General features: G+C 68.5%; 3 protein-coding genes across 3 annotated transcripts; 1 reads left to right on the top strand and 2 right to left on the bottom strand.

The window, feature by feature from the left end:
• The first annotated feature begins 2833 nt into the window (after positions 1-2833).
• Positions 2834-4050, top strand: GADD45GIP1 (GADD45G interacting protein 1). Its single transcript, XM_065657967.1, has 2 exons — positions 2834-3153; positions 3603-4050. The coding sequence occupies exons 1-2, from the start codon at positions 2849-2851 to the stop codon at positions 3937-3939; spliced, it is 642 nt and encodes a 213-aa protein (XP_065514039.1). The 5' UTR covers positions 2834-2848; the 3' UTR covers positions 3940-4050.
• RAD23A (RAD23 homolog A, nucleotide excision repair protein) lies at positions 4023-9382 on the bottom strand. Its single transcript, XM_065657966.1, has 9 exons — positions 9204-9382; positions 7303-7464; positions 6828-6997; positions 6338-6393; positions 5907-6034; positions 5669-5744; positions 5168-5298; positions 4859-5014; positions 4023-4385 (listed from the first exon to the last, which is right to left on the bottom strand). Exons 1-9 carry the CDS (start codon positions 9273-9275, stop codon positions 4272-4274), a joined length of 1065 nt encoding a protein of 354 aa, XP_065514038.1. The 5' UTR covers positions 9276-9382; the 3' UTR covers positions 4023-4271.
• A 200-nt stretch (positions 9383-9582) lies between these two features.
• On the bottom strand, positions 9583-12604 carry CALR (calreticulin; the record flags this gene model as incomplete). Its single annotated transcript, XM_065657964.1, has 8 exons — positions 9583-9890; positions 9967-10059; positions 10530-10673; positions 10744-10857; positions 11400-11609; positions 11695-11789; positions 12196-12399; positions 12482-12604. Coding segments are annotated over 8 exons (1163 nt in total), but the record flags the coding sequence as incomplete, so codon positions are not given.
• Between the last annotated feature and the right edge of the window lie 141 nt (positions 12605-12745).

The raw sequence follows: 12745 nt of genomic DNA, 5'->3' as shown, positions 1-12745 counted from the left end.
CACGGGGGGACATTGGGGACACGGGGGAACGTGGGGGACACGGGGGACCCAGGGGACACGGCCCCCCCGCCCCACCTGCGCCCCTGGCGGGAGGACCCGGGGGCCGCTGTGGGTCCCCACGGGTGACAGTGACAGCGCAGCCTCATCTGTCGCTCTGGCTGCAGCCGCGTCCCTGCGCCATCTGTCACCGCGCGGTGCCAGCGCTGGCACGGCCGCTGCCACCGTCACCGTCACCGTCACCCCTTCGCTGCCGCGGCCCCGGCACCGCGGGCGGGTCCCCACTGTCCCCGCGGCCAGAGGGGACCCAGGCGTCCGAGTCACCGCGCGCACGCGTGTGTCACACGGGGCCACCGAGACCCCTCCCCGGGTCCCCGTCCCCACCGGCTGCTCAGGGCCACCACTGCCAGATGTGACAATGGTGACAGATGTGACACCGGTGCCAGATGTGACAACGGTGACAGATGTGTCCCTGTGCCAGATGTGCCGGTGCCGCAGCTGGAGCCAAGCAGGGGGTGTCGTGTGAAGACACAGGGGACACGGGGGGGACACGGCGGGGGGCACGGGGGGGACACGGGGGGGACACGGGGGGGGACACGGGGGGGGACACGGGGGGACACGGGGGGGATACGGGGGGGATACAGGGGGACAGGAGCGGACACGGGGGGGGACAGGAGGGGACACGGGGGGGATACGAGGGGACACGGGGGGGACACGAGGGGACAGGAGCGGACACGGAGGGACACAGGGGGGATACGAGGGGACAGGAGCAGACACGGGGGGACACGGGGGGACACGGCGGGGGGCACGGGGGGGACACGGGGGGACAGGAGGAGACACGGGGGGGACACGGGGGGACAGGAGGGGACACGGGGGGGACACAGGGGAACACGGGGGGGACACGGTGGGGATACGAGGGGACACAGGGGGGACACGGGGGGGACACGGGGGGGATACGGGGGGCATACGAGGGGACAGGAGGGGACACGGGGAGGACAGGAGGGGACACGGGGGGGACACGGGGGGACAGGAGGGGACACGGGGGGGACACGGGGGGACAGGAGGGGACACGGGGGGGACACGGGGGGGACACGGGGGGGACCCCCCGGTGAGCCCGGCCCGGGGGTCTCGCCCGCGTGGCCGCACGAAGGCGAAGGAGCCGCAGAGGCCCCAAAATGGGGCGAAACTGCCCCAAAACGGGCCGCGTTCCAGCCCCGCCCCTCGGGCTGGGACGGGAGGGGACTCGGACTCCTGGGTCCCCGGCTGGAGGGGGGGGAGGGGGCGGCTCGGGGAGCGATTTGGGGCGATTTCGGGGGTTTTTGGCTCACGGACGGTTCTGGCGGCTGCCGAGGCCTGGAAGCCATTAGGGCCCCCCCGCCCCCCCCCGTGGGGCCCGCGCGGGGAGCGATCCCGGGACCCCGCGCCCCCCCGCCCCCCCGGCGGGGACCCAGGCGTCCGGGGGGGACCCAGGCGTCCGGGGGGCCCGGGGGGCGGGGCCGGGGGGGTTAACGGCGCCGATCCGGGTTTGGCTGCGGCTGAACGGGGGGGGAGGGGCGGGGGGGGAGGGGAACCCGCGCGTGCCGACCCCCCCGCGGGGGGAGGGGCGGCGGCTCCGCAGCGCTCGGAGCGACCCCCCCCGACACCGACGGGGCTCCCCGGCCCCGGGACCCCCGGTACGAGCCCCCGTTAACAGACCCCCCGTTATCAGACCCCCGTTATCAGACCCCCCCGTTATCAGACCCCCGTTATCAGTCCCCCCCCGTTATCAGACCCCCGTTATCAGACCCCCCGCTATCAGACCCCCCCGTTATCAGACCCCCGTTATCAGTCCCCCCCCGTTATCAGACCCCCGTTATCAGACCCCCCCGTTATCAGACCCCCCGCTATCAGACCCCCCCGTTATCAGACCCCCGTTATCAGACCCCCCGTTATCAGACCCCCCCGTTATCAGACCCCCCCGTTATCAGACCCCCGTTATCAGACCCCCGTTATCAGACCCCCCCGTTATCAGACCCCCCGTTATCAGACCCCCCGTTATCAGCCCCTCCCCGTTATCAGACCCCCCGTTATCAGACCCCCCCCGCTATCAGACCCCCCCGTTATCAGACCCCCGTTATCAGCCCCCCCGTTATCAGACCCCCCCCCGTTATCAGACCCCCCCGTTATCAGACCCCCGTTATCAGACAGACCCCCGTTATCAGACCCCCCCCGTTATCAGACCCCCCCGTTATCAGACCCCCCGCTATCAGACCCCCCGTTATCAGACCCCCGTTATCAGACCCCCCGTTATCAGCCCCTCCGTTATCAGACCCCCGTTATCAGACCCCCCCGTTATCAGACCCCCGTTATCAGACCCCCGTTATTAGACCCCCCGTTATCAGACCCCCGTTATCAGCCCCTCCCCGTTATCAGACCCCCCGTTATCAGACCCCCCCCGTTATCAGACCCCCGTTATCAGACCCCCGTTATCAGACCCCCCGTTATCAGACCCCCGCTATCAGACCCCCCCGTTATCAGACCCCCGTTATCAGACCCCCCGTTATCAGCCCCTCCGTTATCAGACCCCTCCGTTATCAGACCCCCGTTATCAGATCCCCCCCGTTATCAGACCCCCCGTTATCAGACCCCCCCGTTATCAGACCCCCCCCGTTATCAGATCCCCCCCGTTATCAGACCCCCCCGCACGAGCCGCCCCCGCCACCGTCCCCCCGCTCCCCGGCTCCGCCCCCGCCCGTCACCTCCCGTCCCGGCTTCCGCCCGCGCCTTCAGCCGCTTCCGCCCGCGCCTTCAGCCGCTTCCGCCCGCGCCTTCAGCCGCTTCCGCCCGCGCCTCCCGTCGCTTCCGGCGCAGGATGGCGGCGGCCCTCCGGCGGGCGCTGGCGGCGGCGCTGGGCCCGGCCCGGCCGATCGCGGCCCCGGCCCGGCGCTACCGGGCGCCGCCGCTGCCGCTGCGCCCCCGCCCGGCCCCCGCGGACCCGGCGCGGCGGTTCGGGCGGCTCGGGGAGGCCGCGGGGGTCCCGGCCGGGTCGCTCTGGCCCGGCCCCGAGCGGCTGCGCGAGGCGGAGGCGGAGGAGCGCGAGTGGGACCCGCCGCTGCGGGACCGGCAGGCGGCGCTGGAGCGGCGGGAGCGCGAGGAGGCGCGAGAGCGCGAGGAGAGGTGGGGGCGGGGCTCGCCGGGGGTCACGGGGTCACCGGGCGGGACACGGGGTCACCGGGGGTCACGAGTCACCGAGGGTCACGGGGTCACCGGGGGGTCACGGGGTTACCGGGGGGTCACGGGGACACTGGGGGGTCACCGAGGGTCACAGGGTCACCTGGGGGTCACGGGGACACTGGGGGGCAGGGCTCACCGGGGGGTCACGGGGTCACCGGGGGGGGTCACGGGGCACTGGGGGAACCGGCACCGGGGTGGGTGCAGGGACAGGGGTGTCCCCGGCCCGGGGGTCCCTCCGTCCCCGCGATGTCCTCGAGTCCCCCCGGTTACCTCCCCGTGTCCCCCCGGTGTCCCCCCACGCTCCTGTTCCGGGGGTCCCTGTGTCCCCGCCGTGTCCCCTGATGTCCCGGTGTCCCCCCCGGTGACCCCCGCTGACCCCGCTGACCCCGCAGGGCGCAGCGCGTGGCCGCGGCCGTGGCCGCGATGCCGTCGCGGGTCCGCGCGTGGCGGGAGGAGCGCGCGGCGGCGCGGGAGCGCGCGCGGGCGGAGGCGGAGCGGCGGCGGCGGCTGCTGGAGGGGGCGGGGCTGGCGCTGGCCCCGCCCCGCCCCGGGGCGCCCCCGCGCGGCCCCGCGCAGGCGCTGCTGGCGGAGCTGGAGCGGCGGGAGCGGCGGGAGCAGAAGCGGCGGCGGCGGCGGGAGCGGGACGAGGCGGCCCGGAGCGCGTTGGCCGCCGCCGAGGCCGCTGCCGCCGAGCGGCCCCCCCCGGGGCCCCCCCCCGGGGGCTCCTGAACCCCTCCCGGGGACCCCCCACCCCGGCCCGGGACCGGCGGGGGCTCCCCCGACCCCTCCCCCCTCGCATCACGACACCAAAATGGGTTTAAAATTCTGCGTTTAATCTTCGCCCCCCACTCGTGGTTCTTCCCGCCGCGCCGCCCCCTCCCCCACCCCCAGGGCCCGGCGGGACGGGGCGGGGGGGGGATGGGATGAAGCGGTTTGTGCCGAGACCCCCCCAGCTGAGGGGGGTCCGGGGGCTCCGCCAATCGGCTGCTGCTCCGGCGGGGGGGCCGCAGTCCCGCCCCCCCCCCGCGGGGGGCCGGGTGGGGGAGGGGCGGGGGGGCCCCTCAGTCGTCGTCGAAGTTCTGGCTGAGCAGGAAATTGGCCGCCAGGTTCTCGTTCTTCTCGCAGGCGAAATAGGCCTGGATGACCAGGCTCTCGGGGAAGCCCAGCGCCTTGAGCTGCGGGAGGGCGTTCACTCTGGGCCCTACTGATGGCCCCAGGCCCCACTGTTCACTCCGGAGCGTGTTTCTCACAACCCATTAGCTCATTACTCATTAGAAGTGTCAATTCTGGTTCCTAATGATGGCCAAGAGCCGCTATTTAACTCCCACCAGCAGCTGCTTTCTGCTGCTGTTGACTCTGGAACCCACCGCCCAATCGCTGCCTCCCCCCTGCGTTAACTCTGGGCCCTAATGACAGCTCTAAGGGTGCTGTTTCTCCACTTCCTTAGTGCTGTTAACACTGCTCCCTACTGATACTTCTGAGCCACCCACAGAGACTCATATCAGCAGATCAGCCGTGCTGTTAACTCTGGTCCCTACTGATGGCTGTGAAAGACCCGCATAGCTCAGCCCCAATGTTAACTCCGGTTCCTACTGACAACGGTGAACCGCAGTGTTAACCCTGGTTGATAATGACCCCGCGTCCTTACCCTCTCTATGGCTTCTTTTTCCTGCGGCGTCACCTGGATGTAGTTCATCTGGGGGGACTCGTCCCCAATGGCGCCCACCTCCCCCTCCAGCTCGCCCAGCTCACCCAGCGGCTCGTTCAGCATCTGGATGAACTGCTCCTGGTGCTGGCTGATTTGCTGGGGGGCCAGGGGGGTTTGGGGGGATCAGGGGGGTCCCGGGGGTACCTGCAGCAGCTGCGGGTTCTCCTGGCCCAGCTGTTGCAGCAGCACAGGGGGTGGGTTGGGGGGCGTTTGGGGGTGTGTGGGGGCTCAGGGGGGTCCCGGGGGTACCTGCAGCAGCTGCGGGTTCTCCTGGCCCAGCTGTTGCAGCAGCGCCGGCAGCAGCGCCGGGTTCTGCTGAATCACCTGCCGCATGTTCTGGAACTGCGGCTGCTCCCGCAGGAACTCCAGCGGGTTCTCCCCTGCAGGGGGCGGGGCCGGCTCAGCCACGCCCACGGGGAGGGGCCACGCCCCTCAAGCCCCGCCCCCGGCCAGGGCACACCCACAAAAGGGGTGGGGTACCCCAGGCCACACCCCCACCCCATAAACCCCCCAATGACCCAGGTTGGGCTCCACAGGGGCGGGGCTTAGTCCTAGACCACACCCACAAAGGGAGGTGCCTCAAGGCCACATCCCAACAGAATCTCAAGCTCCGCCCCCCGGGGGGAGGGATCGTGAGCCCCACCCAAAGAAGGCGGAGCCTCCAGCACAGCCACAGACACGCCCACAGGGGTGTGGTCAGCCACAGCCCCGCCCAGTGGGTGTGTCCTCGCCCAGGCCCCGCCCACTGACCTTCAGGCACGGGCTGCTCTGGGGGGCGACTCTCCTGCACCGGGGGGCGCTCGGGCTCAGGGCTGCCGGGGATGCCCTGGGGGGGTCAGCGGGGGGTCAGGGGGGCTCGGGAGGGTCCCCACCCTCCCTCACCATCAGCAGATTCTCCACGGCCCGGTGGGGGGTCAGTGGGGGGCCAGAAGGATTGGGGGGGGTCAGGGGGGCCTTGGGGGGCTCAGGGGTCGCCGCCCCCCCTCACCGTCAGCAGATACTCCACGGCCCGGTGGGGGTTGTTGAAACTCGCCCTCAGCGCCGCCACCACCCGCTCGCGCTCGTAGCCCATGGACATGATCTCGGTCAACATGGTCTCGTATTCGGAGCCCGTCACTGCGGGGGGGCAGCGCTGGGACCCCTCCCCAGGCCCCCCCGGAAACCCTGAGTCCCCCCCAGACCCCCTGGGACACCCCAAGAACCCTCCGGACCCCTTGGGACCCCCCAGCCCCCCCTCCCACCTCCCTCCACCCCCCCGACCCCGTGACAAGGACCCCAAATCCCACCGACCCCATTTCTGGGCCCCGGTCCCTCCCCCGCGCGCCCCCCAAACTTCTCCCACAACATCCCCCCCGCCCCCCGTGTCCCCCCCTCACCCAGGGGACCCCCCGTGTCCCCCCCGTGCCCCCCGGCACCCACCGAGGGTGGAGGCGGCGTCAGCCGAGCGCCCGGCGCTGCCCGGGGGGGGGACGGAGCTGCGGGGACAAAGGGGGGACGTGGCGGGGGGGGCCGAGCTGGGGCTGCCCCCCAACCCCGCACCCCCCAACCCCCATGTCCCGCCCCAAACCCCCCACATCCCCCCAAAACCCTGTACCCCCCTGAACCCCGTGTCCCCCAAAACTCCTGTGGCCCCCCAAACCTCATGTCCCCCCCCAAACCCCATTTTCTCCCCCAATCTCCTGTGTCCCCCCAAACCCTGTTCCCCCCCAAACTGTACTTTGCTGCCCCCAAAACCCCGTGTCCCCCCAAAACTCCTGTACCCCCCAAACCCCATTTTCTCCCCCCATCTCCCGTGTCCCCCCAAACCCCCCATGTCCCCCCAAACCCCGTTCCCCCCAAACCCCCTGTGCCCCCTCCAAACTGTACTCTGTCCCCCACAAACCCCCCGGCCCAGCCCCATCCCCCTTACCCGGGCGGGGGCTCCGCGGGGGCCGTGGGGGCGTCGGGGGCCGGGGGCTCCTCGCTGGGGGCGGCCGGCGGGGGGGGGACGGTGTCGGCAGCCGGGGGGGGCCCCGGGGCCGGGGGGGGCTCGGCGGGGGCTGCGGCCTCGGGGGCTGCGGGGCCCGGGGGGGCCTTGGCCTGCGGGGGAGGGCGAGCAGGGGGGTTGGGGGGTTCTTGGGGAGTTTGGGGGATCCAGGGGGGTTTGGGGGGGCCGGGGGCACCAGGGGCTCTGGGGGGGATCCGGGGAGTTCCGGGGGAGTCCGCGGGGTTTGGGAAGATCCGGGGGGTTTGGGGCGATCCAAGGGGGTCTGGGGGGTCCAGAGAGATCTGGAGATCCCGGCAGGTCCAGGGGGGTTTGGGGGGGTCCAGGGGGCTCCAGGGAGGTTTGGGGGGGCCAGAGGGGTCCAGGGGGCTCCAGGGGCTTTGGGGGTCCGGGGTCCCACCTTGGTGACCATGACGACCACGAAGTTCTTCTCGTCGATCCGGTACTCGCGGATCGGGACGTCGTCGCTCAGGATCTTCCCGGCGTAGATGAGTTTCTGCCCGGCCACGGGAAACGCGTCGCGGCCCTTGGCGGCCTCGATCTTCTCCTTGAGCGCCCGCACCTGCACCCCAAAAGCACAGAGTCACCCCAAAAAAACCACAGAATCAACTCAATCTTCTTTTTGAGCACCTGCACGCGGGGGACCCCAAAAACACAGAGAGTCACCCCAAAAACCACACAAAATCAACTCGATCTTCTCCTTGAGCGCCCACACCTGGGGCACACCAAAAACACACAGAGTCACCCCAAAAAACACACAGGATCAGCTCAATCTTCTCTTTGAGCGCCCGCACCTGGCGGACCCCAAAAAAAACAGAATCACCCCAAAAACCACAGAGTAATGTCGAAACGCGGGGTCACCCCAAAACCCCCTCGGTTTTCTCCTTCAGCGCCTGCACCTGGGGGAGAGGGGGGGCCACCCCAAAAACCAGAGAATCGCCCCAAAACCCAGAGAGTTACCCTAAAAAAGAGTCACCCCAAAAACCAATCACCCCAAAAAACAGAATCACCCCCAAAACCAGAGAATCACCTCAAAAACCACAGTTACCCCAAAACTCAGAGTTACCCCAAGAAACCAGAAAATCACCCCAAAAAACATTCACCCCAAAAACCAGAATCACCCCAAAAACTACAGTCACCCCAAAACCCAGAGAATCACCTCAAAAACCAGAGTTACCCCCAAACCCAGAGACTGACCCCAAAAAAACAGAAAATCAACCCGAAAAAGTCACCCCCAAAACCAGAATCATCCTGAAAACCAAAGAATCACCCCAAAAAGCAGTACCCCAAAACCCAGAAAATCACCCCCAAAATGAATCACCCCAAAAACCAGTCGCCCCAAAACCCAGAGAATCACCCCAAAAAAACAGAAAATCTCCCCAAAAACCAATCACCCCAAAAACCAAAGAATCACCCCAAAAAACAGTCACCCCAAAACCCAAAAAATCACCCCAAAACCCAGAATCACGCCAAAAACCAGAGATTCACCCCAAAAACCAATCACCCCAAAACCCAGAATCACCCCAAAAAGCAAAGAATCACCCCCAAAACTCAAAGAATCACCCCAAAAACCAGTCACACCAAAAACCAGAAAATCACCCCAAAACCCAGAATCACCCCAAAACCCAGTTACCGCAAAAAACAAAGAATCGCCTCAAACAGCAGTCACCCCAAAAACCAGAAAATCACCCCAAAACCCAGAATCACCCCAAAAACCAAAGAATCACCCCAAACAGCAGACACCCCAAAAACCAGAAAATCACCCCAAAACCCAGAATCACCCCAAAAACCAAAGAATCACCCCAAACAGCAGTCACCCCAAAAACCAGAAAATCACCCCAAAACCCAGAATCACCCCAAAAACCAGAAAATCACCCCAAAACCCAGAATCACCCCAAAACCCAAAGAATCACCCCAAAACCCAGAGAATCACCCCAAAACCCAGAGAATCCCCCCCAAAACCCAGAATCACCCCAAAACCCAAAGAATCACCCCAAAAAGGAGTCACCCCAGAAACCAAAGAATCACCCCAAAAACCAATCACCCCCAAACCCACAGTCACCCCAAAGCCCAGAAAATCCCCCCCCCCCCCCCCCCGGTTTTGGGGACCCCAAAAACCGCAGATTCACCCCAGAACCACCACAGAGCCCCGGATGGAGTTGGGGGGGGTAGGAGCACCGGAAGACGCCCCCCCCACCCGGTTCCCCCCGGATCGCGGCGGCCCCGTCCGGGGCCGCCGCGATCCCGGGGGAACCGGGTGGGGGGGAAGGCCCAGCCCGCGGGTTCCGCCCCCCCCCGCACCGTCTCATGCGGCTCCATCCGGATTTTGAACGTTTGCTGCTGCAGCGTCTTCAGCGTGACGGTCACGGCCATGGCGGAGGCGGCGGCTCCTCCCGGCGGCGCCACAACATGCAACTCACGCCGCCGCCATCTTTCGGCGGCCGCCCCGCCGCTTCCGCCACGTGACGCGCGGCGCCGGAAATGCGTCAGGGCGGCTCCGCCCTATGACGCCCGCCCGCCCCCCCCCCGGGTCACGTGAGGCGGCGGCACAAAATGGCGGCGGCGGCGGGAAGATGGAGGCGGCGGAGCCGGGACGATCGTTAATTTAATAGAAACCGGATCGCCACGCGCGTACAGTCGCGGAGCCCCGCCCTCCCGGTGTCAGCCCCCCCACCCCCGCTCCCCCCCCCCCTCCCCGCGCTCCCGGGCCCGGCGCCCGTTCCTGAGTCCTCGCGGGCCCGGCGGGGCCATAGAGTCCGGGTCTCACAGAGACAGAGCGGCCCCGCGGGCAGCAGCGCCCCCGCGCGGTCACAGCTCGTCCCGCGGCGCCGCCTCCTCGGGCTCGGGCTCTTCCTCGTCCTCCTCCTCCTCCTCCTCGTCCCCGTCCCCCTCCTCGTCCTCGTCCTTGTCCCCGCGCTGCTTCTCCTCCTCCTCCTGCCGCCGCCGCTGCTCCTCGTCCTGCTGCTCCTTCATCTTCCGCTCGGCCTCCTGGGGGGGGGCGGGCGGGGGGTCACGGGGGGTCCCCGGGGTCAGCGGGGTCACGGGGGGCCCTGTCCCCCCTCACCTTGGTGGCCCCCCAGGTCTCGTTCCCGATCTCCTCCGCAAACTTCTCGTCATCCGTGATGAGGAAATTGTCAAAGATGGTTCCGGACTTGACCTGCGGGGACGGGATGGGGGGTCAGGGGGTCCCGCGGGATTCGGGGTCCCCAGGGGGGGTCAGGGGGTCCCGCGGGATTCAGGGTCCCCGGGGGGGTGCGTCAGGGGGTCCCGCAGAATTCGGGGTCCCCAGAGGAGGTGTCAGGGGGTCCGCAGGATTCGGGGTCCTCGGGGGGGGGTGCGTCAGGGGGTCCCGCGGGATTCAGGGTCCCCAGGGGGGTGCGTCAGGGGGTCCCGCGGGATTCAGGGTCCCCAGGGGGGTGCGTCAGGGGGTTCCGCGGGATTCGGGGTCCCCAGAGGAGGTGTCAGGGGGTCCCGCCGGATTCGGGGTCCCCAGAGGAGGTGTCAGGGGGTCCGCAGGATTCGGGGTCCTCGGGGGGGTGCGTCAGGGGGTCCTGCGGGATTCGGGGTCCCCAGGGGGTGTCAGGGGGTCCCGCGGGATTTGGGGGGGGGCCCTCAGTCCCGCCGCACCTGCCAGAGGTCGAGGCCGATGGCGCCGAAGCTCTCGTAGGCGTAGAGCTGGGGGTCCGGGCTGTACTCGGGGTTGTCGATCTCGGGGTGCACCCACTTGCCCTTGTACTGGGGGTTGTCGATCTGCCGGGGCCGCCACTCGCCCTGGGGGGGCCGGGGGGTCAGGGAGGGCTCTGGGGGGGGTCCCGGCCCCGCCCCGGCGCCCCCCACCCACCTTGTACTCGGGGTTCTGGATCACGGGGGGCTCCCACTCCCCGTCCATCTCCTCATCCCAGTCCTCGGGTTTCTTGGCCTCGGGGTCAGGAATGTGCTCGGGCTTGTCCCAGTCCTGGGGGGCACGGGGGGGTGGGTCAGGGTGCTGGTGCAGCCCCCCCAGAGCCCCCCACAACCCCCAAACCTCCCCACAACCCCCAGAGCCCCCCATGGCCTCCCCAGTCCCCCCATGTCCTCCTGCAACCCCCAGAGCCCCCACACCCCCAGAACCCCTAAAACTCCCAGAGCACCCCCACATCCTCCCCAAGCCCCCCCAGAGTCCCCCCATGTCCCCCTCACTTCAGGCTCATTGATCTTGGGCTGCTTGTCCCAGAGCCCCCCACCCCCCCAGAAACCCCTAAGACCCCCCAGAACCCCCCCAAGCTCCCCCCACCTCGGGCTTGGTGTCCTCAGGGTTGTTGATCTTGGGCTGCTTGACCCAAAGCCCCCACCCCCTCAAAACACCTAAAACCCCCCAGAGCTCCCCAGAATCCCCTAAAACCCCCCAGAGCTCCCCAGAACCTCCTAAAACCTCCCAGAAGCCCCTAAAACCCTCCAGAGCTCCCCCAAGCCCCCCAGAAGTCCCTAAAACCCCCCAAAACCCCCCAGCGCCCCCACCTCGGGCTTGGTGTCCTCGGGGTCGTCGATCTTGGGCCGCTCGTCCCAGTCCTCGGGTTTCTGGGCCTGGGGGTCCTTGATCTTGCGGGGGGGCAGCAGGTCCCAGTCGTCCTCCAGCGCCCCTGACTCCACGCGCGCGTTGTCGATTTTCACCTCGTACGTGTTGTCCGGACGCAGCACCAGCGTGTACAGGTGGGTGAACTCATCGTCCTGTGCCAAACGGGGGGGGGTCAGGGGGCTTGGGGACCCCCCCATGACCCCCACAGCCCCCCCTGTGCCCCCAAACCCCCCAAACCTTGCAGCGAATGTCCTTGTTGATCAGCACGTTCTTGCCCTTGTAGTTGAGGATAACGTGAACCTTCTTGGTGCCGGGGCCGCAGATGTCGGGGCCTGGGGGGGAAACGGGGGTCAGGGAGGCCCCTGCAGCCTTGGGGGGAATGGGGAGGTTTTGGGGGGTGCAGGGGCGCTCTAGGGGGGCTCTGGGGGTTGCAGAAGCACATGGGGATGATTGGGGCAGCTGTGAGGGGTATGGGGAGGCTTGAGAGCGTGGGGAGCTCTGGGGTGAATATGGGGATGTTTTGGGGGTGTGGGGGGTGCTCTGGGGGTTGCAGGAGCACATGGGGATGACTGGGGGGTTGTGGGGGCTTGGGGGGGTATGGGAAGGCTTAGGGGGCTCTGGGGATGTGAGTGGCTCGGGGCAGGGGCATGGGGGGGTTTTGGGGGTGTGGGGACTCTGGGGGTTGCAGGAGGACACGGGGGGGACTGGGACGGTTCAGGAGGCTCCGGGGGGACCCACCGAACATGATGTTGTACTCCGAGTCGCCGTGCATGTCGTCCTGCGCCAGCCCGGCCGGGAACAGCTTCACGTACCCGCCGCCGCAGTCGATGTTCTGCTCGTGCTTCACCGTGAACTGCAACACCAGCGTCTTGTCGCGGTTGCTGAACGGCTCGAAGCGCGAGGAGATGGCGTAGAAACGCGCGTCCTGGCTGGTCTGCAGCCCTGCGGGACGGGGTGTTGGGACGGCGGCGCTGGGGGGCCCGGCCCCGCCGGGGGTCCCGCCCGCCCCCGGGGGTCCCCGCACCTTTGTCCTTCTCGGCGTCCCCGTAGAACTTCCCGGCCGTGAGCACGAACCGCCCGTAGTCGGGTTTGTGCTTCGATTCCACCCACCGGCTGCTCCAGGCGTCTGGGGGGGAGGGGGGAAGCGCTCAGGACCCCCCAGCCCCCTCCCCATGGACGGGGGCGCCCCCCAGGGGGGCTCAGCTCTCGGGGTGTCTCTTGGGGGGTCCCAGGAAGGACAAACCCCCAGTTCCTGCCCTGCCCCCCCACGCGGTGCCCCCCCAGTCCC

Source organism: Caloenas nicobarica, unplaced genomic scaffold, assembly GCF_036013445.1.
Source record: "Caloenas nicobarica isolate bCalNic1 unplaced genomic scaffold, bCalNic1.hap1 Scaffold_1617, whole genome shotgun sequence".
Lineage (NCBI taxonomy): Eukaryota > Metazoa > Chordata > Aves > Columbiformes > Columbidae > Caloenas > Caloenas nicobarica.
Note: the sequence above shows the minus strand (reverse complement) of the source record. Positions and strands in the feature narration are given on the sequence as shown.